Source organism: Macrobrachium nipponense, chromosome 13, assembly GCF_015104395.2.
Source record: "Macrobrachium nipponense isolate FS-2020 chromosome 13, ASM1510439v2, whole genome shotgun sequence".
Classification (NCBI taxonomy): Eukaryota; Metazoa; Arthropoda; class Malacostraca; order Decapoda; family Palaemonidae; genus Macrobrachium; species Macrobrachium nipponense.
In genome coordinates this window covers 90,840,555-90,867,846 of record NC_087206.1, presented here as the reverse complement: position 1 = coordinate 90,867,846, position 27,292 = coordinate 90,840,555, and the positions used below count along the sequence as shown (strand labels likewise).

Genomic DNA, 27,292 nt, shown 5'->3' with positions numbered 1-27,292 from the left:
GGAACGCGTCCTCTGCTAACGCTTAAGGATATGGAACCACTGAACAGAATATCTCCAGTTTCGTATTGAACCAAGTCACGAAAAGGTCCAGCATGGGTCTCCCCAAAACCTGGAAGAGCTTGTCTGCTACTACCTGATACAGGGACCACTCTTGTGCCTAGGATCTGATCCCAACGACTGAGTTTGTCTGCGACCACATTCTGTTTGCCTAGGATATACCTGGCTGAAAGCTCTACCGAACTGCTGACTGCCCACTGGTGAACCTCGATGGTCAAGGTGTGAAGTTGATGTGAAACTAGGCCTCCCTGCTTGTTCACATAGGTGACCACTATGGTGTTGTCCAACATGAGAACGACAGAACAACCCTCTACCTTCTCCCAAAACTCCTTCAGACCCAGGAAGGCTGCCTTCAACTACAAGACGTTGATATGCTGCTGTTTGTCCCCCAAACTCCAAACGCCTGAGGAAATGAGGCTGCCTACATGAAACCCCCAACATGTGAGGGAGGCGTCTTAAAATGGAAGGAAGTCCGGTGGGAGAGAACGCAGAGGGGCACCCTTCAAAAGATTTCAGTCGTCCAACCACCAACGAAGGTCTTCTCTCACTTCCAGAGACAGAGGAACCTTTAACGGGGTGAGTCCCCTACTGGAGACCAGAATTCCCCCACTCTCCATTGTAGAGACTGAAGATGAAGATGCCCATGAGGGACCAGCTTCTCCAGGGAAGACAAAATTCCTAGAAGAACCTGCCACTGATGAGCTGACAGATGTGGTTCCGACAGGAAGTCGCGCGCCACCACTCGCAACTTCTCCAACCTTTGATCTGATGGGAAAACTCTTGCAACCGCCGTATCGATGACCATGCTCAGGTAGAGGATCCTTTGACTAGGTATAAGGTTTGACTTTTCCTGGTTGACCACGATGCCCAGTTCCAGACAGAACCGAAGCAGACAATCTCTGTCCTGCAGCAGCTTTTCCCTGGAACCTGCTAAAACTAACCAATCGTCGAGGTGCCTCAGCAAACGGACCCCCTGAGCATGGGCCCAACTTGAAACGAAAGAGAAGACCCTTGTAAACACTTGAGGGGCTGTGGTCAGCCCCAAGCACGGGACTTTGAATTCGAAGACCTTGTCCCCGAGAGAGAAGCGAAGGAACTTCCTGAACGTTGGATGACTAGGGATCTGGAAGTATGCATCCCTTAAGTCTATCGACAGCATGAAGTCGCCTTCCCTCACAGCTGCCAAAACTGAACGTGGGGTCTCCATCTTGAACCGTGTCTTCCTGATGAAGTGATTCAGGGTGGATAAGTTGATCACAGGCCTCCATCCTCCCGACGCCTTGAGCACCGAGAAGATGTGACTGTAAAACCCTGGAGACGGACGCACTACTTCCTCTATCGCATCCTTGTCCAGCATCTTCTGCACTTCCTCCCGAAGAGCCAAGAACTTCAGAGAATCTGGAGGATACGCCCTCCTGAGCTGTGGCTTGTCCGAGAGAGGAGAGAAGTCGAACAGCAGTAGGTACCCACCCGAAGGACATTACCACCCACTTCCCCACCCCATAACTCTGCCACTGTGCCCAATGGCCCATCAGGCAACCCCCCTACCTCTGGCACAGGAGAGGGAGAGGCGCCTAACCTACCAACGACCCCCTTTAACTCTGCCCCTGGGGCCCCTTCTCGGCTTAAAAGGAATGGGAGCGAAAGGGACACTGGTCCTCTCTCTGACTTAGGCTGGGACAAACAGGGAGGCCCTGCTGAAACCAAACTCCTCGACAGCCTACCAGGCAATGATCTTTGTGACTGTTGCTGGGCAGGGGGAGGAGGAGGAGCCAGACGTTTCTGAGGACGAGACTTAGACTTAGACACAGCCTGGTGCAACTAGTCTGTCCTTGGTGTCAGCCCGGCGCCGGTCTATCACATCCTCCAGCTCAGTCCGAGGGAACAAAAATTGAGACTCCAACAGATCCCCATTCCTCAAAGCCAGCAAGGACTCAGGGTCAACTGATTTTTCCATATAGGATAAAGCTGCGTCTCTTCTAATCAGGAGTAGGTTAGCCAATAAATTAACACTTAACACCGAGGTGAGCCATATATGAAAACGCCTTGCCCCCGGACAGCAACAAACTGGCAAGAGAGGACGCACACACCAACCCTTCTGGGGACCTGTCAGAAGCTATCTTGGCCAAGACCACCGACCAGAAGTCCAGCCAAGAAACCGTCTGCAATATGGAGGCTGCCGTAGATTCCAACGCTGAGGCATCCTATGGAGACAAGGATGGAGCCACCGACCTCACCTGCTCCAAAGTCAATCCTGGCTTCAGACGAATGACGTCCTGGTTAAGATGACGCGACGTTTGTAGCATAGTACATCCTATGCCTCTTGAGAGGTGGGGGTAGTAGCTTGGCAGAGCCCCTAGAGCGAAGCAAACCGTCCCACCAGTCCAGCTCTCAAAAGAAATGGTTCTTGGAGAGGGACAGAAGCCCGTTGAGAAGCTAGGTAAATTGATATCTAACCACTCAGAACCTGAGTGACGTACAATGATACATGGGATAACCATTGTATAGGGAACCAAAGAGAAACTTTGACTGTCCAATAACAAACCAAGACACCAGGGTTTGTATTACTCCAAACTCCTCCTTGCCAAGGAGTGGAGCATATGCTACCATATAGCGGGTAAGATATTTGTATACAGTAATCCCTCACCTATCGCTATTAATGGGGACCAGAACCGACCGCGATAAGTGGAAAACTGCAAAGTAGGTTCCCCCTGTTTTTTAAATATGTTATTGTTATAATACAATTAAGTTTGTTCATACTTACCTGGCAGATATATATATAGCTGTATTTCTGACGTCCGACAGAATTTCAAAATTCGCGGCACACGTAGTGGGGCGGTCAGGTGGTAGTACCCATTCCCGCCGCTGGGAGGCGGATATCAGGAACCATTCCCATTTTCTATTCATATTTATTCATGGCCCTTGTCTCCTGAGGGGAGGAGGGTGGGCACTCTAATTATATATATCTGCCAGGTAAGTATGAACAAACTTAATTGTATTATAACAATAAAATTTTGTTCATGAAACTTACCTGTCAGATATATATATAGCTGAATCACACCTTCGGATGGTGGGTAGAGACAGACTAGGATTTTTTAGGAAATTTAAATTAAAATAAAAGATTAACTTATTGGTTCCTTACCTGATAGCAAAGTAGACTATGTGATTACTGTCACCTAAAGCCTGCTTATGCTTTATCAGAGTTGCCAGCCAGGTTTTGACCTGTAGTGCTGGTGCTCTCTGGATGCTCTGTCAACGGGGACGTGACCACAATGCGACAAGACCATCTAGCCAAACATATGGCAGTAACATATGGCAGTAACACAGCAACCGACCACCACCTGACCAACTAACCAAAAAACCCCTGATATTAACACTATGGAATGGGAGATTTTCACAGAAGATCTCACCATCAACCAAAAACACAATAAACTAACCTAACTAAGCTAAGGGATAGGGAGAGAGCTACCTTCAGCCCCCAAAACTGTGTCTGCCGAAATGTAAGGTCCCAAAGAACTACAGTTCTCGTAAATCGTTCTCACATCCCGGAGGTAATGTGAGGCGAATACGGAATTGCTCCTCCAGAAGGTGCTATCAAGAATATCTCTGATAGACATGTTCCTTTGGAAGGCAAGAGAGGTAGCTACGGCTCTGACCTCGTGAGCTTTCCACTTTAAAAAGAGGCTCATATCAGTCTTCTGGCAAGATGAATGAGCCTCTTTAATGACGTCCCTCAAGAAGAAGCAACAGCATTCTTCGACAACGGCAAATCTGGTCTCTTCACCGAGCACCAGAGATTACCTGAGGGACCTCTTATCTCTCTAGTCCTATTCACATAGAACTTGAGAGCCCTGACAGGGCACAGGGCTCTCTCTGGTTCTTGACCCACGAGACTCGATTTCCTTTGATTTCAAAGCTCTTTGGCCAAGGATTAGACGGGTTCTCGTTCTTAGCCAAGAAAGAAGGGTTCAACGAGCAGACAGCGCTGTCTCCCTTGAAACCCACTAGGCTACTGAACGCTTGGATTTCACTAACTCTCTTCGCCGTCGCCAGAGAAGCTAGGAAAAGCGTTTTTCTCGTTAAGTCCCTTAGAGAAGCTTCATGGAGAGGCTCAAAGGGACTTAGCATCAGATGTTTCAACACCACATCTAAATTCCATGAGGGCGGTCTTGCTTGTGGAACTTTGGTGGTTTCGAACGACCTTAAGAGATCGTGCAGATCCTTATTGTCGGAGAGGTCCATTCCTCTGTGGCGAAAAACGGCAGACAACATACTCCTATAACCCTTGATTGTAGGAACTGCCAATTTTTTGCACATTTCTTAGATAGAGTAAGAAATCTGCTATCTGATTCACAGAGGTCGTGGAAGAGGAAATTCCTTCCTTCTTGCACCATGCCCTGAAGGAGGACCACTTAGACTGGTAGACAGCTCTTGAAGAGGCTCTTCGAGCATTAGCGATTGCTCTCGCAGCTGCCTTTGAAAAGCCTCTCGCTCTGGCCAACTTTTCGATAGTCTGAACGCAGTCAGGGCCAGAGCGGAGAGGTTTTGATGAAACCTTTTGAAGTGAGGCTGTCTGAGTAGATCTCTCCTCCAGGGCAACGTTCTTGGGAAGTCCACAAGGAACGTCATGACCTCTGTGAACCACTCTCTTGCTGGCCACATTGGGGCAATCAGAGTCAACCTTGTCCCTTCTGACGCTGTGAACTTCCTCATTACGTCCCCCATGATCTTGAATGGGGGAAAGGCGTAAAGATCCAGGTCTGTCCAGTTCCAGAGCAACGCGTCCACTGCAATTGCCCCTGGGTCCAGAACCGGGGAGCAATACAGAGGAAGCCTCTTCGTCCTTGATGTAGCGAACAGGTCTACTAGAGGACGTCCCCACAATCTCCATAACTATTGACAGACTTCCTGGTGCAAGGTCCATTCTGTTGGTAGAATCTGATTTCGGCGGCTGAGAAGGTCCGCCCCGACATTCTGAACCCCTGCCACGAATCTTGTCAGGATCTTGATGCGCCTTGCGTCTGCCCATAGCAGAACTTCCTTTTCGCCAGGAGAAAAAGGGATCTGGAGCGAGTCCCTCCCTGATTCTTTAGATACGCAAGGGCTGTGGTACTGTCCGAGTTGACTTGAACAACCTTGCTTGACAGTTTTTCTTCGAAGAACTGCAGCGACAGGAATATCGCTGCCAGTTCCTTTACATTGATGTGCCAGGCTACCTGTTCCCCTCTCCAGGAGCCTGACACTTCTTCCCCCCCTAGTGTTGCTCCCCAACCGGAAATGGAAGCGTCTGAGAACAACACTAGGTCGGGGCTCAGAAGATTTAAGGAGAGGCCCTCTCGTAACTTCTGAGGGTCGAGCCACCATCTTAAGTGTACTTTTACTTCGTTGGAGATCCTTAGGATCGCATTCAGGTCCTCTTTCGACGTCCATTCTTCCGCAAGGAAAAATTGAAGAGGCCTGAGGTGCAGTCTTCCCAGCGAGACAAACTTTTCTAGCGAGGAAATGGTGCCCAGCAGACTCATCCACTCCCTCACCGAACAAGCTTCTCTCTCTAGGAAGGCTGCGACTTTCTCTAACCCCAGTCGCTGACGTTCCTGGGATGGAAACGCCCGAAAAGCCACTGAATCCATCTGAATCCCCAGATACACGATGGACTGTGTCGGGGTCAGATGCGACTTTTCGGTGTTGACCAAAAGACCCAGAGACTTTGCTAGGGCTAGCGTAAACTGAAGGTCCTTCAGACACTTCTGCCTCGACGACGCTCTGATCAGCCAATCGTCGAGGTAGAGGGATATCCTGATTCCTGACGAATGGAGCCACTTCGCTACATTCCTCATAATCATTGTGAAAACCATCGGGGCCGTGCTGAGACCGAAACAAAGGGCTCTGAACTGCCAAACCCTGTTGTCCAAGACGAATCTCAGGTACTTCCTTGAAAGAGGGTGGACTGGGACGTGGAAGTACGCGTCCTGCAGGTCTAGAGACACCATCCAGTCGCCAGGTCTCAATGCTCCCAGCACCGACTGAGGCGTCTCCATTTTGAACTTTATCTTTTCTACAAAAAGATTGAGCCTGCTCACATCCAGGACCGGGCGCCAACCTGACGACTGCTTCGGCACTAGGAAAATCCTGTTGTAGAAGCCCGGTGACTCTAGGTCCAAGACTTGTTCCACCGCTCTTTTTTCGACCATCTGGTCTAATAGATCGAAAAGAACACTTTTCTTCTCTCCCTGATAGGATGGAGAGAGGTCTCTGGGAGTTGATGTCAAAGGAGGAGGATGTAGAAAGGGGATCTTGTACCCCCGCTCTACTATCTTGAGGGTCCAAGGATCTGCCCCTCTCTGCCTCCAAGCCTCCGCAAAGAATTCCAGTCTGGCCCCGACTGGTGTCTGAAGGACGAGATCTTCATTTGCTGTTTTTGGGTTTGAATGAAGCTCTTCCTCTCGAAAACCCTCTCCCTCGAGGGAGCTGCTCTCGATGGGTGCCCCACGAAAGGGTTTGACTTTCTTAGGGGGTTTGCTGAATGTCGAAGTGGAAGGAACCGCTGGACGTCTTGAAGACTGAACCAAGAGGTCCTGGGTCGCCTTTTCTTGCAGACTCTGTGCAAGATCCTTTACCATAGCCTGGGGGAAGAGATGGTCCGAAAGAGGCGCAAAGAGCAATTCCGCTTTCTGAGCGGGAGATACCGACTTAGCAGTAAAACTGCACAGCAGTGCTCTTTTCTTCAGGAAGGCAGTTCCAAAATTCGAAACTAGCTCCTCCGAACCATCCCTGACGGCCTTGTCCATACATGACAACACGCTGGACAGCTCCCCAGACTAAGAGAATCAGGACTCCTAGACTGAAGGTCCAAAACTCCCAGACACCAATCTAGGAAATTAAACACGTTAAGGGTACGAAGCAGTCCCTTCAAGTGGTGGTCAGTCTCTACCGGAGTCCAGGACACCTTAGCAGACGCTAAGAGAGACCTCCTCTGGGCGTCCACTAAACTGGAGAAGTCACCCAAAGCGGACGAAGGGACCTTTACTCCCACATCCTCCTTGGTCTCATACCAAACTCCTCCTTTCCCGGCGAGTCTAGAGGGTGGATGGGCGAAAGTGGTCTTGCCCTGATCCTTCCTTCTGGACATAAAGTCTTGAAGTTTCTTAAACGCCCTCTTGGTCGACAGCGATGTCTTCATTCCGACGAATTCAGGGGTCTTTACGGTCTTGGAAGACGAAAGTTGAGAGGGAGGAGACCTAGGGGCTGTCGGCTGGAACTTCTCCCCGAAGGCTGAACGTAACAGCCTAACAAGAACCTTGTAGTCCGAGACAGCTGAAGCTACCGGTTGTTCTTCTTCGACGGAACTCCCCGGACTACTAAGTTCCCCTTCCTCCCTAAGAGGAACTGGAGAACGCCCATCAGGAGAGGGAGTACGTCCCGCAGTCTCAATCCTGAACAAAGACTTCCGTTGGTTGGAAGTATCCGCTACAGGTACGGAAGCGGCCTTACGTTGATCTTTAGAGGTACGGACATCCTGCGAAAGAGGAGCGTCCTTAGAAGCCACGTGAACTGTCTTAACAGAAACGTCTCTACGAAAGGAAGCGCGAGCTTCCTGACGAGCGGCGCCAAAAGCGTCCTGCTTAGCCAAGCGAGCGTCCTGCTTTGCATTCTCAAAAGCGTCCTGCTTCGCTCGAAAAGCGTCCTGCTTCACACGGCGAGCGTCCTGCGGAGCGTCCTCAAAGGCGTCCTGTCTATAACTAGAAGCGTCCTGCTTCGCGCGCCGAGCGTCCTGCCGAGCGTCCTTAACAGTGTCTTGAAGAGAGCTCAAAGCGTCCTGTCTAGAACGCCGAGCGTCCTGCCGAGCGTCCTCAACCGCTACCTGCCGAGAGCGCAAAGCGTCCTGCTTCGAACGCCGAGCGTCTTGACGAGCGTCCTCTCCTGAGAGAGTAAAAGATCTGCTAGGAGAACGAGAACGTTGACGATCCGGAGGCGGAGAGAGAGACGAGCGAGCCGAGAGAGAATGAGGCCGCTTCGTCCTCTTGACGGGCAGCCGAACGTCCTTCCTACGCTTAGGCTCGACTGCTGCTGGGCAAGTCCTCTGAGCCATCAGCGACGTAATCTGGTCCTGAAGGGACACAAGGATATCCTTCGTAGGTGACGAAGGAGCAAAAGAAGGGGCAGGACTGAGACTGCGAGAAGGCGAGGGGCGAGGGGACGCCTCCTTCCTTCTAGCAGGTACAGCTATCTGCCTCTCAGGTGAACACGCCTGTGCGTGGAAACGAACGTCCTCATCGGTAGAAAGCCTTCCTCTCTTCTGCGGAGGAAAGGCGTCAAAAGCGTCCTCTGACGAAAGAGGAGACATAGGACGTGAAGCGTCCTCAAAGCGAAAGGTCCTTTTCAACGGACGCGAGTCTCTCCGAGCGCTCCACCCCTTGCGCGGGGAGGACGCTTCGGAGGACGAAAAGCAGTCTTTCAGGACACGCGCTCGTGCGCGCTCCTTGGCAGCCTGGGATTTAGCAACAAGGCCTGCCGAAGGGACGCCAGATCGGTGGGGAGCCCCCGTAACCCTCTTGCGGCTTTCGACATACCCACTCCCTGAGTCCTGGGAGTCCGATAGAGGTCTAGGCCTAGAGGCATTATGGGGCCGATCTGACGCCCCCTCCACAACACTAGGGGCACTAACACAAACTTTCACAGGGCCGGTTTCTAGGGCCAATACCTTAGATTCGAGAGCACGAATAGACTCTAGAATCAGAGAAAGGGTGTTACCTTCTCCAGACACAGCACTGGGGCCCGAAGGCAACAAAACAGGATTAGGTTGGGCAAAATCTACTGGTGTTAGAGGAGGAGAAATGTTACTATCCTTACCTTTAGTAGAGCTGCCCTTGGAGGAAGACCTCCTGACTCTATCGCGCTCCAATTTACGTCGATAGGTCTCATACATCCTCCATTTATCATCATCCAAATCCTTACATTCATTGCACCGATCATCAGCCACGCAAACATGCCCCCTGCAATCCATACAAATTGTGTGAGGATCAACTGAAGGTTTAAGAAGCCTCACCTTACATTCACTCCTCACACACACTCTGAAACTTCCCGAACTTGATCCAGACATCATGTATCCAGAAAAGCCAATCCAAAATCAAAAACCAAACCACTATAACGCGTGCCAATCCAACAATCCAGAAGTCGATACCAAAAGTCAATCCAGATAATATTAAGCGAGATAATGAAAAAATCCTAGACGGAGGTACTGTAAACAGATGTTTGCAGCACCGGCGACAGAAAAAATATGAATAGAAAATGGGAATGGTTCCTGATATCCGCCTCCCAGCGGCGGGAATGGGTACTACCACCTGACCGCCCCACTACATGTGCCGCGAATTTTGAAATTCTGTCGGACGTCAGAAATACAGCTATATATATATCTGACAGGTAAGTTTCATGAACAAAACGTACGTTTTTTGTGTGTACACGTACATGTATAAATAATAACTTTATTCTTATAACAAGATACATAACTCACCTCTATCAATGACGATGATCTTGATAAAGGACGATTACTATCTTGTTACATGACGATGAAACACCTGTGCAATATGATGGAGGTGAAGAAGATGAAGATGATTTACTGCACAGGTTAATGAGAGCTTTACTTTACTGTTCCTCAGGTGACGCCTCATCGTCAGTTGTTAGAGGCGGTGGATCGCCGATGGCAGCTTCCGATAGAGCTGGAGAAACTGCAGGAGGCCGCGTAGTGGCTCGGTAGGAAGCCCGAGAGGCAGCAGGAGGTGTATCCAACACTTCTGCAGGAGGTTTTCGGCGCACCAGGAATATCGTATCGTGATGGACGTTGTTGACGTTGTTTTTTCATCTGAGCAAAGATGCTCTTGTACAGTGCCATTACACCGTCAATACGGTTACTGAATTCGATGGCTCTGACCATGTTATCATCGATTTCTTGCGCCCTTTGTTGCATAGCCCGTGTCATGTTACAGAGCTCTTGCAGACTGTCCAATGTAAGGCCACATTGCTAAGGTTTGTCGTCGTCACTGTCGTCGGCTGCCTCTTCTTCTTCCTCACTCGCCGATCTTGTCATTTCGACGAGGTCCTCATCGGTTAGGGGCTCCGAGTGGCACTCGATCAGTGAGTTGAAGTCTTCCGCCATCATGTCGGAGAAACCTTCGTTGGCTACCAACCGCGCCAGCCTCACAGCCTTATCTACGGCGGAGTGATGAACTTCGTCTGGCGTAAATCCCTCATAGTCATGAACAGCGTCTGGCCACAATTTTCTCCAACTTGCATTCAGTGTTTGCTGTTTCATCTCCTTAAGAGCGTTCTGAGTGTTGGCCAGGCACGTCGCAATGTTGTACTTCCGCCAATATCTCTTGAGGCTGAAGTCATCGTTGCCTTCATCGATGGAGGAGATGAGACCCTCCATTGTGGACCTCGTGTAGAGGGCCTTGAAGGCCCGAATGACCCCCTGATCCATTGGTTGTATGAGGAAAGTGGTGTTGGGGGGGCAGGAACTCCACTTGGACCCCGTCGTAATGCAGGTCCGTTGCATGTCCTCCTGCACAGTCCATCAAGAGGAGGACCTTAAAGGGCAGCCCATTTTCCGCGAGGTACAACTTCACCTGCGGAATAAGGCAGTTCACGAACCAGTCGAGTGTGAGGGCTTTAGTTATCGATGCCTTCTTATTACTCATCCAGTAGATGGGGAGCAAGGCTTTGTTTTTGTTTTTCAAAGCAAGAGGATTCAACGACTTGTAAATTAAGCTGGGCTTGAGCATGAAGCCTGCTGCATTCCCGCACATGAGCAGAGTGACTCTATCTTTGTGGGCCTTGAACCCTGGCTTCTTCACTTCGTCCTTGTAAAGGAATGTCCGGGACGGCATCCTCTTCTAGAAGAGGCCAGTTTCATCCATATTGAACACCTGTTCCGGGATATAGCCGCCCTCTTTAATTAATTCAGGGAACTCGTCCTCGGCGTAACGAAGAGCTGCCTCTTGGTCTGCTGAGGCGGCCTCCCCATTCCCCATACAACGGAACGCTGCGAAGGCCAAACCTCCTCTTGAATTTCTCAAACCAGCCCTTGCTGGCAACAAAACCACGTTTTTCTCGTGGGGCAGGATCATCTTCATCGTCGTCACCTTCATTCGATCCCCCTTCAGGAACGAGGCTATCATAAAGGGTTTTGGCTTTAGTTCGAATGACGTTGGTATCGAGACTAACCTTCTTTTCCTGACATTCCTTTATCCACACTGATAACGCTTTCTCCATTTGCACGATCCTCTTATTACAAGGAGTCACAACGTGCTTAGTGTCCTTGGAGAACGTTATTGAGGCAGTTTTACGGATTTTTAATTCATCTTTTATTATGTAGCGAACCGTTGATTCATTCAGTCCGTACATGTGGGCAACACGCATAGCTACTGCCTTCCTTAAGCATGTCCAATAATTTCACTTTCTCATTCACCGTCATCATTTTTCTCTTCTTCTTGGGTTCACCAGAGGATGTAGAGGGTGTAGGACGTTTAGGAGCCCTTTCCAAGGGCGTCACAAGCACTACTTTGCACTAAAAAAGCACAAAAGAACAGCTAAAACTTTCATGCGGCAAGAGTAAGCGACACGAGCGCGAGAGAACAATGAATGCGGTCTTCCTTCGCTGGGCGCTCGGCAGGGAGAGATGCTGGGTAACACGTCTCGGCGGCTCGGCCAATCAGCTTGCGAGATTCAGGAGCCGAGATGGCCAGCGAATCAGAGAGGGGGATTTTGAGTTACGCGCCATCTCCGTGTTGATACCTGATGTTCTAATATACTCTCTTTGCCTTCTGCTAGCGCCCGCACCATTTTTTCTCAATTTCGAATTTTTTATGAATATTTTTGAAAATCCGCGATGCACTGAGGGTGCGAAACTTGAGGCGCGAAGTATCGAGGGATTACTGTATTGCACGACCACACTATCAGTATGACTACCTTACTCACCTGTATCAGACCAGTCCAGCGAATGACGTGTCTATTCCTTAAACCGCCCGAAGGAAGAAAGAGAGGTACAAGAGAAAGAAGGAGACCAGCCAACTCACTCATTCTCTCATCCACACAATCATCTTAGGTAAGATACAAAGGTGCCCTGTTAAGGGCAACTATGAGTTACACAACCTGTTGGGCAGCCACCACAGGACCCAGGGAAAACGTGTCCGTAGATCTGTGGGCAACATCCTTAAGATAGAAGGAGGTGAACGTGGACTGGCGTACCCAAGTACCAGCACTCAACACTCTATGTACAGCCAAGTTCTTTTTGAAAGTCAGAGAGGGACCAATACCTCTAAGGTCATGTGCTCTAGCCTGCACAGACATGGTGGTGGAATCATCAAGTGTCAAGTACGCCTGTCTGTTTGCGACAGCCTAGACTAAGGTGCTGAGGCCTTTTAAGATGGCAACGCAGGGCCTGGACAGGGCACAACAAAAGCTCTTGAGCATCACCACCCACAAAGTCAGTCAGTGATAGAATGGAAAACGAAGTGAACCTGTCATCATGCACTGAGGAATTTTGGGTCTTGGCCACGAATTCCGGGACAAATTCAAAGGACATTGACCCTTAACCTTAACCTCTGGAGTTCTCCTACCCTCCTGTAAGATGCCAAAGCCAGAAGGAAAACTGTTTTGAGCGTCAGGTTCCTGTCAGATGAGCGACGCATGGGCTCACATGGACTTTTGGTGAAGCTCTTAAGAACCAAGGAAACATCCCACGTTGGAGGCTTCAGTTCTCTAGGAGAACTCGACTGCTCAAACCCCTTAACTAGCAAGGAAAGTTCCCAGGAAGAGATGTTGATACCCTTAAGGCATAACACCAAACTCAGTGCCGCCCTGTAGCCTCTAATAGCAGAAACAGACAAACGTTTCTCGTCTCTGAGGAAGGTTAAAAAGTCTGCTATTCGCTGAATAGAGGTCGCGAGTGGAGAAAAACCCCGTTTACGACATCAATCACAGTAGATCGCTCATTTGCCATGGTAAACTGCGGAGGTCGACTTTCCAAGACTGCTGGACATGTGCCCAGCTGTTCTCTGAGAAAAGCCTCTCGCTCGGAGGAGATACTTGATAGCCTCTAACCGTGAAGAGACAGGGATTCTACTGACTGGTGGAACCTTTCTGCATGGGGCTGACACAGATGATGTCGCCAAGGGGGAATCTCCCTCGGAACCTCTGACAACGACAGCAGATCTGGAAACCATTCTGCCTGAGGCCACAGAGGGGCTACCAAAGTCATCCTGAGACCCTGTGAACTCATCAGCCTGTTCAGAACTTGATGGATCAAACAAAACGGAGGGAAGGCATACATACACCTACAGGTTGTCCCAGGGATGTTGGAATGTGTCCTCTGCCAATTATAAAGGATCTGGAACCACTGAACAAAATACCTCCAGCTTCCTGTTGAAGCGTGTTGCGAAAAGATCCAGCATGGGTCTCCCCACCCAAAATCTGGAAAAGCTTGTCTGCCACCACTTGATGAAGGGGACCACTCTGTGCCTAGGATCTGATCCTGGCGACTGAGTTTGTCTGCAACCACGTTCCGTTTCCCTTGGATATACCTGGCTGAGAGCTCTACCAAATTGCTGACCGCCCACTGGTGAACCTTGATGGTCAAAGCATGAAGTTGATGTGAAACCAGGCCTCCCTGTTTGTTCACATAGGCTACCACCATGGTGTTGTCCAACATGAGAACGACAGAATGACCCTCTACCTTCCCCCGAAACTCCTTCCGACCCAGGAAAGCCCCCTTCAATTCCAAGACGTTGATATGTTGCTGCTTGTCCTTCAAACTCCAAACGCCTAAAGCAATGAGGCTGCCTAAATGAGCCCCCAACCTGCGAGGGAGGCATCTGAGAACAGAAGGAAGTCTGGTGGGAGAGATTGATTGATTGATTGATTGTGTATTATATCTGGCGTCACAACATCTGGGTAATTGACACCGAAATAAATTAAATATAAAAAAATTAAATTTTTTATAAACTAAATATAAAAAGATCTATAAATATATTATATAAAAATTTTGTTCATATATAAGTTCTTACATAGACAATCTATGTATAATTTAAATTTGGTTAAGGAGGCCCGCCTCCCTCATAAAAATATATATCTGCTCTATATTACAATCCTTTCCAAGAATTGTAGCTAGGATAAAATTACCTACTCTGTCACGACCCCAAGACAGTAACCTATGTCTCAAATTCAAGAATCTGGGACATTCAACCAGCAAATGTCTAACAGTCAAGGGCACAGTACAGTTCTCGCAAAACGGAGGATTTTCACGAGACATCAAGAACCCATGGGTGAGTCTTGTATGTCCAATCCTCAATCGGCACAACATCGTTTCTTGTCTCCTTGGCATATACGGATATGACCAAGGAGACACTGATGACGTGATACTACGCATTTTTTGATTATTTAAAATATCCTCCCACTGGGACTGCCAACATTTTTTAACTCTCTGACCTACTAGAGGATACAAATCCCGATATGGTAGTAGGCATCTTGTGGGTTCTGAGGAGCTGACTGCAGACTTTGCAAGTTGGTCAGCTTTCTCATTCCCAGCCACCCCAACATGGGAAGGCACCCAACAGAACTTTATTTCTTTCCCTCTACTTTTTAGTAAAAGCAGCCATTCCAATATATCTAAAATCAGAGGGTTTAAAGGGTTAAAAATTTCCAGTGACTGAAGAACACTTCTTGAGTCACAATATATAATAAAATTATTTTCATTCCGAATTAAAACTTCCTTTAAAGCTTTTAAAATTCCATATAGTTCTGCTGTAAAAATCGATGCAACAGATGATAACCTGCCACTTCTCTCTACATCAGGGAAGGCTACACCAAAGCCGACGCCAGCATCTGACTTTGAGCCATCCGTGAAAACTGCAATGGAGTCATCATGTTGCACGGAATGTTCTAAAAATATTGACCGCATGGCCTCACTGGACAATTCTGTCTTGGTAAAGTTAAAATATCTACAAAATTTTACCTCTGGAAAGTTCCAGGGGGGACTAACTGAATATTTTGCTGGTAAAATCTCGATTCTTGGCATATTTAATTCACGGACAATAAAATTTACTCTAAAAGCAAATGGATGAGGTTGCTTGGGGTGATTTTCATAAAACTGCCAATGCCTTTCATTTTTCATACAAATGCTGGTTAAAGACCTAGGTAGCCTCTGGAATCTATACCAGCTCCGAACCAGCAGACGCTTGTAATGAAGATCCAGTGGCACCTCATCAGCATCTACAAGCATGCTCTCGGTGGGAGATGATTTAAATGCTCCTGTACATAATCGTATTCCTCCATGATGAATTGAGTTGAGCATTTTAAGGCTATTTGGCTTCGCAGAAGTGTACACCTCACACCCATAACTTAATTTTGAAAAGACCAAGGCTTTATATAATCTCAACATCTGAGTTCGGTCTGCACCCCACGAAGTGTGAGACACGACTTTCAGCAAATTCATTGCTTTCAAGCATTTTGCCTTAATATATTTCAGATGTGGAATCCAAGTCAGCTTACTATCAAAAATCAAACCAAGAAACCTTGTTTCACCAACACAAGGAATTCTCTGCCTATGAATGAATAGATCTGGATCAGGGTGTATTCCCCTTATACGACAAAAGTGCATAGTTATCGTTTTACTGGCAGAAAATCTAAAACCATTAACCTCAGCCCATTTTACTATATTATCAATGCAGAGCTGAAGGCGGCGTTCAGCCACTGCCATCCTTGATGCTGCAAAGGAAATTGACAGGTCATCTACAAATAGGGTATAGGTTATATCTGGGGGAATTATTTTAGAAACCCCATTGATTACCAAGGCGAACAAGGTTACACTTAAAACACTTCCTTGTGGTACTCCTTCTTCTTGATTGAACACATCTGACAATGTTGCTCCAACCTGAACCTGAAATATCCTATTTTTTAAAAAAGCCTTATAAACAGGGGCAAATTGCCTCTCAGGTTACATTCATAAAGGACCCTCAAAATGCCATATCTCCATGTTGTATCATAAGCCTTCTCTAGATCAAAGAAAACGGTGATGTGATGCTGTTTGTTGGCAAAAGCTTCACATATTGAAGATTCCATTCGTACCAATACATCAGTTGTGGAGTGCATACTCCGAAAACCACACTGAGCAGGCGAAAGGTATTTACCTCTCTCCAAGTACCACATCAATCGTGTGTTCACCATTTTTTCCATGATCTTACACAAACAAGATGTCAATGCAATAGGACGATAATTTTCTGTCTTGAACGGATCTTTTCCAGGTTTCACAAATGGCAGTAATTTTAACTTCTCCCAAAGCTTGGGGAAGATATGTTCTCGGTAAATTCTGTTAATTAGGCTTAATATGAAAAGTCTGGTATTTTCAGGGGTATGCTTAATCATTGAATATGTTATATCATCCAGTCCAGGAGCTGATTCATTACATTTATTCAAGGCCGATTCAAATTCTCTAATCGTAAAAGGAGCATTGTACTGCTCATGTCTTGAGGTATTAAAATCAATTTCGACCTGTTCCATTATCCGTCTTTGAGCTGAATAGGGTCTATCATCATTTTTCTTAGCAACATTAGCAAATGATTAGCAAACTCATTTGCCACTAACTGGGGGTCTGCTACCTCGCAACCATTCACCTTGATAACTGGAGGTTGACAAGGAGTGAACTTGCCTGCTATTTTTCTAACTCTCTTCCAAACTAGGGTCAGAGGAGTTTTTGAATTTAGTGAAGATATGAAAATTGTCCAAGATTCTTTTCGTGCTTTTTTGATTTCCAAGCGAAAATGAGCTCTCGCTTTTCGAAATTCTACACGATAATACTCACATTTTCGTCTGCGGTATCTGGTGAAGGCAGATCTCATAGTTCTATGGGTTTCCTGGCATTTACGAGTCCACCAGGGAACTGGTCGGCGGACAAATTTGCCTGAAGTCCTAGGTATAGATTGAAGACCAGCCGAGAACATTATTGTATTCAAAAAGTCAAGAGCGTCATCTACACAGGGAAAGTCATCAGCAGAGTCATCTATTGAGCTGTGCTCCTGGAACGTTGACCAATCAGCTTTACCAATGTTCCATTTGGGTAGCCTTGAAGATGGAGGACTTGATGCTACACTCACCACTATTGGAAAATGGTCACTGGTAAATCTATCATTTATAGCTTTCCAAGTAAAGTCAATAAGACAGTCATCACTACATATAGATAAATCAATTGCTGATAACGTGCCTGTTTGAACATGAAAATGCGTAGACTCCCCAGAGTTGAGGATCCCCACATTTTCATCTTCTATGATGGAACCTAAGCACCTTCCTCTTTGATTGGTGATGATATCACCCCAAAGAGGGTTTCTTCCTTACTTCCATATCTCCCAAAATCAGAAAAGGACGTGGTAACTGTTGAATAAGAGATTTGAATTCATTGATGGGGAAGACTTCGTTAGGTGGTAGATAGAGAGAGCATACTGTATATTTTCTTTGCAAATGGATCTGCACACCAATCACTTGCAATGCTGATTGAATAATAATAGGATTTTGTGGGTGTCATTTCGAACATACAAAACACACCACCATGGCTTCCAACATTTAAATTATAGGTGGACGTGATAGGATGTATACTCTCGTGGGCTGGGGCACATATTATTACCAATCATGGTCTCCTGCAGAGCTATACAAACAGGAGACACTTCTGATATGAGCAGCCTTAACTCTTCCCATTTAGCTCTCAATCCCTGACAGTTCCACTGGAGAAAATTAATGAATTTTATTTTTCCTTTAGAGGCTGTTACATTAGAGCCTCTTTTAAGAGCTTTCAGCTTACAACCTTGCTCTTTTTTTTCTGGAAGGGGACCGATTGTTTAGGGCTGCCTTCCTTTTTAGAGGGTTATCAGTCTCAGGAACAGCAGACAAAGCTGGTGTCGCCTGAAGAGGGGTGTGAGGATTGGACACTGGTGCATCCTCCAAAGCATTTATAGCTAGTACATCCTCCAGAGAGGTGGGAGTGCCAGGTATACCCTCCACAGCCTCCACAGAGGAAGGTGTACCAGAAATCACTGGTTTTGCTTCCATAGAAGCAATGGTGCCAGAAACCACCGGCACTGCCTCTAAAGAGGTGGTAGTGCCAGAATCAACTGGCACCACCTCTGAAGAGGCAGGAGTACCAGAAATCACTGGCACGGCCTCCGAGGAGGCAGGAGCACCAGATATCACTGGCGCAGCCTCCGAAGAGGCAGGAGCACCAGAAATCACTGGTGCAGCCTCCGGAGAGGCAAGAGCACCAGAAATCACTGGCGCAGCCTCTGAAGAGGAAGGAGCGCCAGCAACAATTGGCGCCACCTCCAAAGAGGCACGAGTAAGGGTCGTTACCAGTTTCTTATTTAAATTATCCTTATTAACATTTATATTTCTCTTTCGGTTGGCAGCGACACTGGAAAAGGATATTCCTGGTCTAACATATTGATTCGATACTCTCTCTTTTGCCTCCCTAAATGTGATACGTTCTGTTACCCTTAAAGTTTGAATCTCTTTTTCCATGATGTATACATCACAATTAAGTGAAGATGATGGATGATTTTCTCCACAATGTATGCATCTGGCTTGATTATTACATATGCCATGCTCTGGTTCACTGCATTTGACACAAATGGCTGGCTTGCCTTGCAGTTTCTGTCTACAGGACCCTAACATATGTCCAAATTCTTGGCAATGGAAACATCTCCTTGGTCTTGGGATATATTGTTTAATCTTGAAATGTAGCCAGGCTGCTTTTACTACAGTAGGTAATCTAGTAGAATTAAATGTAATAATCAAATTGGGAAGTGGTACAAAGACTCCATTTACCTTCTTCTTCATTCGCTCAACTCTTATTACACCTTGATCTTTTAGTTCCTCTACAAGTTTTTCTTCGGCGTATGTCATCAGTTGGGGAGCATATATCATTCCCTTGGAGTGATTCCAAAAAGCATGTGCTCCACATTGTACTTTGACTCCTCCAAGGTGTGATAATATTTTCAGTTTTTCAGTCTCTTTGGCTGAGGTAGATTCCACCGTCAGCTTTCCTCTACCTTCATGGGAAATCTTAGGCTCACGGCCACAACACTTCACAATGTCTCGATATACAGCAAAAATATCATAACCATCTTCTTCCAAATTTAAAGTTAAATACTTTTCATATGACTTTTCAAATATTCCAGGTCCAATTTCAAACATATGTCTGCTTAATTTCCCTTTACTCTGTACAGGAGCATAGGGTTTCAGTGTAATTACACTGGAAGATTTTTTTGATTTTTGCCAGAGGAAGGTTGTCAGGGGAGGTTCCAGTAGTCGTTACCTGTGCCGATTTACCGCCATCAAAGGGTCCAGGGGTACTTGTATCTTTATTTTCTGATTCCATAAAGATCAAAGTAAAAAAAAAAAAATATATATATATATATATATATATATATATATAAATAAAACCTGAAAACCTTAAAAAGATATCATCAACCTTTCATGGAGATTATTCTTCCACTAATGGCACAAGTGAGAACCGACTCCCAAATGTCCGCATCCCTACCCTACCCCACAGGGGGATGGCACAACATAATTCGAGTGGCCCAAGTGTAAGCCAAACCCGCTTGATAGGACTGAGAGTATTACCAGAATACAATCATCCCCACTCTAATCACATTATGGGCAAACCGGACAGAATGCCGAGAGTCCTATCCACAAAACTAGACCCCCCTGGAATCCGTGGTCCAGCCCTGCAAAATAGTTCCGCCTGATATCACTCAGGTCCGAACATTATCGGGCAGTTGATGGTCCTGCCACAGTTCCCACTATTTAGCTTCAGATATAAAACCCCAGTCCCAGCTATGATATCTCTTCTGTTTACCAGGTCCAGTAAATTTTAGCAAAGGTGGAAATTTCCAAATAATTAATCCAAAAAAAAAAAAAAAAAAAATTACATGAAGGAGAAGGATTTAGTAAGAATGAAAAAATTGCAGAAAGAAGAAAAAGTTCTGACTAATTTAGTTGGATCAGCAGCTGGGCCCCAAGGACCAGTGAGAAAGCAACCCCACCAGGCATCACGCCCCAGCTGCTGGTCCCTAAGCCCCCTACCCACGTCAAGGGGTCAGCATCTAGGGGGCCGGTGGGAGAGAACGCAGAGGGATACCCTTCAACAGATTCTGGTCGTCCAACCACCAACGAAGGTCTTCTCTCACTTCCTGAGACAGAGGAACTATAAACAGGGGAGAGTCCCCCACCAGAGACCAGAATTCTCCCAGTCTCCATTGCAGAGACCGAAGATGAAGATGCCCATGAGGGACCAGCTTTTCCAGGGAAGACAAAACTCCTAGACGAACCTGCCACTGATGAGCTGACTGATGTGACTATGACAGGAAGTTGCGTGCTACCGCCCACAACTTCTCCAATCTCTGATCCGACAGGAAAACTTTTGCCACTGTCGTATCGATGACCATGCCCAGGTAGAGAATCCTTTGAGTGGGTACGAGGTTCGACTTTTCCTGGTTGACTAATATGCCCAGGTCCAGACAGAACCGAAGTAGACGATCCCTGTCCTGCAGCAGTTTCTCCCTGGAAACTGCCAAGTCTAACCAATCATCGAGGTACCTCAGCAAACGGATCCCCTGAGCATGGGCCCAACTTGACACGAGAGAGAAGACCCTTGTGAACACTTGAGGGGCCGTCGTCAGCCCGAAGCACAAGACTTTGAACTTGAAGATCTTGTCTGCAAGAGAGAAGTGAAGGAACTTCCTGGACGTGGGATGAACAGGTGATTTGGAAGTATGCATCCCTTAAGTCTATTGAACCGTGTCTTCCTGATGAAGGGATTCAAGGTGGATAAGTCAATCACAGGCCTCCATCCTCCCGACGCCTTGGGCACCAAGAAGATGTGACTGTAAAACCCCGGGGACGGACGCACTACTTAATCTATCGCATCCTTGTCCAACATTTTCTGCACCTCCTCCCATAGAAGCAAGAACTTCAGAGAATCTGGAGGATATGTCTTCCTGAGCTGCGGCTTGTCTGACAGAGGAGGAGAGAAGTCGAATGGCAGTAGGTATCCCACCCGAAGGACATCTACCACCCACTTCTCTGCCCCATAACTCTGCCACTTGGCCCAATGGCCAGCCAGGCACCCCCCCACCCATGCCGCAGGAGAGGGAGGGGCGCCTAACCTACCGCCGACCCCCTTTACCTCTGCCCCTTGGGCCCCTTCTTGGCTTAAAGGAACGAGAGTGAAAGGGGCGTTGATCTTCTGACTTGGGCTGTGTTGAACGGGAAGGCCCTTCCGAAATCGAGGTCCTTGACGGCTTACCAGGCGACAATCTCCTTGACTGCTGCTGGACAGGGGGAGGAGGAGGAGTCGGGTGTCTCCGAGACGAGACTCCTACTTAGACACGGTCTGGTGCACCAGTCGGTCTTTGGTATCAGCCCGCGCCGGTCTATCGCATTTTCGAGTTCTGTCCGAGGAAACAAAAATTAAGACTCCAAAAGATCTCCGTTCCTCAATGCCAGCAAGGACTCGGTGTCGAGCGATCTCTCCATCCTAGACAAAGCCACGTCCCTTCTAATCAGAAGAAGATTAGCCCATAAATTGGCACTGAGGTGAGCCAAATATGAAAATGCCTTGCCCCCAGACTGCAACAGACAGGCAAGTGAGGAGGCACTCATCAACCCTTCCGGGGACCTGTCGGAAGCTATTTTGGCAATAACCACAGACCAGAGGTCCAGCCAAGAAATTGTCTGCAACATGGATGCCACCGTAGATTCCAATGCTGAGGCATCTTGCGGAGACAAGGACGGGGCCACCGACCTCACCTGTTCCAAAGTCAAACCCGGCTTCAGGCGAATGACGTCTGGGTTAAGATGGCGTGACAGCAAAAATGCAGAGCTCGTAGCATAGTACTTCCTATGTCTCGTGAGAGGTGGGGGTAGTAGTTTGGTAGAGCCCCTAGAGCGAAGCAACCTATCCCGGTCCGAAACAGAGGCGTTAACCTTCTGCAAGACCAACAGAACGTGCCCCGACAAAGGAAGCTGAAAAGATGATTTGGGGTCCTGAGTAGCTCCCATCAAGGCTTCCAAGCAAGAAGGAGTGTAAAACGACCGAGCCTGAGTTCTACTTTCCAAACTGTTAAACCCATGAACGAGATCAACAACTTCTGAAAAGGAAGACAGAAACTCTTGCGTGTCTCCCTCCTCCTGCTCTGGCAACGGAGACCGACGACGAGAAGGATGTGTAGGCTCTTCTAAGGCGCCTTCTCCACCAAAATTAATGAAAGGGTTAGCCGCCAAACAGTCTGAAACCCCAACTAACCTGTCTGGGTTGGGTCCAAGCTTCGGCCTCCAAGACAAACCCACTATAACACTAAGAACATCACTTACCTCAACAGATGACTCCACATGTCCATGAATGGTCACGGTCATGGCGGACGTACGTACGTGAGATGGGAGGGAAACTCGAACACTTGAGATCGAAGGAGAATCCCTTAGAGTCGAACTCTTGGAAGCACCAGTGAGAGAGGCAGGCAAACACTACAGCTGCACCAACTCCTTGCTCACTACCTTCGACCTCTTGCCAGGCGCATTGAGAGCCTTACGACAACGAATAGGCCTTGGAGAAGAAGGAGCACTAACATCACATGCACAGGCAGGGGAGGTTGTAACACTCATCTGTGCAGGCTCATCTAAAGGGCCTTCCTCGTTTAAATTAACGGAAGAACCAGCAGCCAAACAGCCCGAAAGACCAACTAACCTGTCTGGGCTGGATCCAAGTGCCGACTCCGTGACGAACCAACCACAACACCAGGAACATCACTGTGCACTCTCCCAACAGATGACTCTTTAACATAGCTGTGAACGGGCACGGGCGTGGCAGACGTACGAACGTGAGCTGGAGAGGAATCTCGAACACTTGAGATCGAATGAGAATCCTTCGGAGTTGAACTCTTGGAAGTACCAGGGAGAGGGGCAGGCAAACACTCCTGTTGCACCAACTCCGCGCTCACAACCTTCAACCTCTTGACAGGCGCCTTGAGATCCTTTCAGCAACAAATAGGCCCTGGAGAAGAAGAAGTGGGAGCACCTGCAACATGTGCACGAATGGGGGAGGTTGCAACACGCTCACAATTCGATGCAGAGGACGAAGCAGCCACTGCAGATTGCACACGGGAAGATACACAACACTCTGAAACACCAACACTCAGGAACACAGGCGTGTTGCTCGTCACTCGCAGGCGAAGAAAGGGCAAAGTCCTTAGCCTTCCAACGCTTGATACGCCGATGTGGCGGAGATGGGGGAGAAGGAGAGGAAGACAGCACTGGTTCCTTACGCAATCTCTTCGCAGGAGGTGGGGGTGATGCAACACGCTTGCTTCCAGTCCTCCTAGCCGACATGGCAGCCAACTTATCTTCCAAAACAGAGTCCAATCTCTTAAGAACTGCCTGGCATAAAGCCTCAGATGGATCAGTAAGAGAAGGCTCTGATGACACGGAAGGGAGATGCAGCAAACTGGATAGCAGAGATGATGTCAAGGCAGCGAACGATGACGACACAGATGAGCGAGGCAGCGCAGTGGAGAAGACTGGGAGTGAGGTCATAGATAGAAGTGACATCTTAAGTGGCGATGACGTCACGGCTTCCCTTCAATCCGAACGAGAAGCAGATGCCACTGGCAGAGGGATACAAAATGACTGACCCTGTGACGTCACTAGCGGGCCTGACGCCACGGCTTCCCTCTGACTCGAAGAAGCGGCAGCTGTCACTAGCGGAGCAATACAAAATGGCTGACCTCGGCTACCCACAAAGACGAGGCCAGGAGGAGGGGGGAGGGCCTGGACAGCATGAGGAGGGGGGTAGCGAGCATCCATGAAGTGCATCAGCAAACCCTCCAAGGACGGAGAACCCCATATCCCAAGTCTTCCAAAGTGCCGCCATTTTGGACACCTCTGACGGCAATAAAAGACAATGATCAAAAAGCTTCCTCCCTCTCAGGAATCAAATTAACTCCCAAAGAAGAAGGGGCGACATTACAAAAATCAGCCTGAGGGCCCCCCGATTCTTCCAACGACGAATCGATGGAAGAAAAGGAAGAGGACAGAGGCGCAACACTACTGTGGGGTGTGATCGCAGCAGGAGGCCAAGAAGGAGCACAAGAACCCATAATAACAGCACACACACATACACACTCAACACAATCAAAACAAGCAATGAACCGGATAAAGGCCAAGGGAGGTCAACCACAACTGTCGCCCAGGTGGTTAAGAAAAGACTGACGCGGTGGCATAGATGTGTGGTCCTTGACCACTCTTCACCCAATAACTGCATGCGTTGCCAAATCTCACAAGATTCCTTGCTTTCATCTGTGATTTAACCGGATCCTATCCTATTGTCAAGACTGAAGGTTTGTTCATGTATGAACAAAATAAAGATCCATGAAAGCTACTCTGTACCTGTGTCAGTTCCATTCAAAGCTGGCAATGTTAATTTTAGAAATAACTACTGTCCTGTAACCAACTTACCTCCAACACGTGATTTCAAGAAGTACCCCTTGGCTCTCTTCACAGCAGCAATTGAAAGTTTTTTCCCCCACATCTTCCCACCAAGTTCCTTGCAGTAAGATGGGAACAGGTAACTGTGATAATAATATAGAATTAATAATTAACATATGTGAAAAAGCAAATAGTGAATAGTACTACTCAAAGCTATACAATTTTATCCTTCTTTCAATATACTTCTTGACAATAAAGTCATACCAATCATAATGGCACTAGTTATAATATATCAATGCATCAAACTATTTTATCATACTAGCCTAGGCTAGTGAAATGATGTATGGCCTAAGCTGTATCATACCAACATGAGCTTTAGAATAAAGCAAGTCCAAAAATCTACTCTGCTTACAAATCCTGTGTCTATGATGATTATAATAAAATACAGTAACCACTGAATCATCAAGGTTAATAGAGCCAAGGACCTGTTGGATAATGGCAAAATCCAGATAAGGCAGAGTAAAAAAAACACTACCAGTGTTCTAGGACAACTTCATAGCCTTCCTCAACTTTGTCAGTACCACATAACTATAACCACTCAATAAGCTTATAAACAACAACCATCACACTTTGATCTGAAAACTTTATACAAAAGGCAGTTATCTACCTTTTTCTTCATTTTCATAACAAAATATACAGCGTAAATACACTTTGAAAAAATGCAACCCCCTTCTTTTCTCTCTCATAAAGGGCACAATTAAGTATAGCCTATTGTGTTTACTCACAGCCTACCATCATTTTATGACCATTAATGTATTTTTACACAGCAACTTTCTTTGTAAGTTACTATACTGTATTACCCTGCACAAGATATAAAACATGTGAGTGAACTACTAACCTAGGCTAGGTATTACACTCACAATATCCATTTGCAAAAGTCAAAAAGGCTATTACAGCTTTATCTAAGACCAGTAGGGTGCCCTAAAGGCGATAACTCGTAAAGCTTAAAGTTAAACCATCAAAGGGTTAACTTGGTAACTAAGAACTCCCTGCTATATAAACGTTATCATTAATTGCATTTCAGTCTTTCAACATCACACTGTTAATGTGACAAACGTTACCTTCTCTACACAGTGTGTAAGTTCAAGTGTGAGTTTCTTAGCTCGGTATCGTGCTTGCCAGTTCTCTTTTTTGCTTTGCTTGATGTACTGTTAGAGTATTTAATCATAAGCTGACTCTAAGTATGATTATCCCATATATCATAACAGTACACAACAGAATATCTTATCACTGTTGACATTTCAACTCTGTTATCTCTCTCTCTCTCTCTCTCTCACACGTGCATGATATAGTTTATCTTTTCGGTTCTAAAAATACAGTAAAAATATAGATGAGAATAGCATAAAATATAAATAAAAAATCATAAGCATAACAACTTGAAACAAGCCCTAACAAGTAAGAAATCTACCTAGCCCTCTTCACCCATCCAACATAGCATCCCCACCATTCGAAGTCCAGGTAACTGTTTCCCAGCTCCACCCACCTTCCAAAACAACCCCTTCTCTTGTGTGAGTTCCTCTACACAACCTTACTGGCCCTCCTCTCCCATGGGGCCAATCTATCTGACCCACCCAAGGTATCTGGAGAAAGAGGTAGCATCATCCCCATTGAATGCTATGGTAATAAACCCAAATATGATTATTACCTATTTGTTTTTTGTTTCTCTATAATAAAAATAGCTTCGCAAGCTTAAAGGAAAGTTTAGATTTTTTGTTGCACTGCTGATACTGATACTGACAATAATAAAAAAATAAAAAACAATAAAAACCCAGCCGTACTTGAAAACTACTTCATCCTGATTGGCTAGCTCTGAGTGACATCTCTGAGCTCCTCCCCCTTTATACCATGCTCGTCATCTTTTAGTTGTCAAAGCGAAAAGGCGGTCTTTTTAACTATGTTGACATTTTAACATAGCTAAATTATGGTGTCTTGTGCCACATAAATCAGAAAAACAAGGAAATGGGTACTAACCACCTGACTCCCACTACGTGTGTCGTAAGTTTTTTAAATTCTGTCGGACTTCGGAGAATACAGCTATATATATCTGACAGGTAAGTTTCATGAACAAACAGAAAAACAAGGAAATTTGTAAATTTTCATTGCTTACCGAGACGTCATATCTATAGTAAGACGTCTTCATCCATTTAACATACGAATTTTTGTCAGTCAGGCTTGGAGTAATTACATTATGCTTGATGTCAATTACAGTTACATTTATAATTACCAGGCCTATTATGAAATTACAATTACAACTATAATTAATATTATATAGAAATAAAGAAGTACAATTACAATTACCTTAAAAATGTGTAAATATTACATTTCAGAGCCGTTGTTAGGCTCAGAGGTCTGGATAAACTAATCCTTTATAATAATAATAACAATTAAATGGCAATCAAAATTACAACAACCCTGCTATCAACACACAGCCCTGGTGCAAAGGGGGTGTGGCCTAGGCAGGCAAGAGATGCTGACGAGTCAATTTCCTTCGCTCCAGATGCAACTACTTTACTTATAACCACCTTGGACCCACCCACCAACCTTGGAAACTTCTCAAGACCTCCCCCGCCCCCAAAACCCTGTCTCAGTCTGTTGAGTGTAAGCAGTGCTATCAACATTTTCCCCAAGGCTGCACAGCATTGTCAACCATAGGAGAGCA

At 46.7% G+C, this 27,292-nt stretch overlaps 1 protein-coding gene across 2 annotated transcripts in view; it reads right to left on the bottom strand.

The window, feature by feature from the left end:
- The window catches only part of LOC135225198 (uncharacterized), a 76,746-nt gene that overhangs the window by 11,686 nt on the left and 37,768 nt on the right, over positions 1-27,292 (bottom strand). For both annotated transcript variants that reach the window (XM_064264503.1, XM_064264504.1), the window contains one exon: positions 24,604-24,716. In XM_064264503.1, the coding sequence (XP_064120573.1) occupies positions 24,604-24,716 (113 nt within the window). The remainder of the gene's footprint in view (positions 1-24,603; positions 24,717-27,292) is intronic.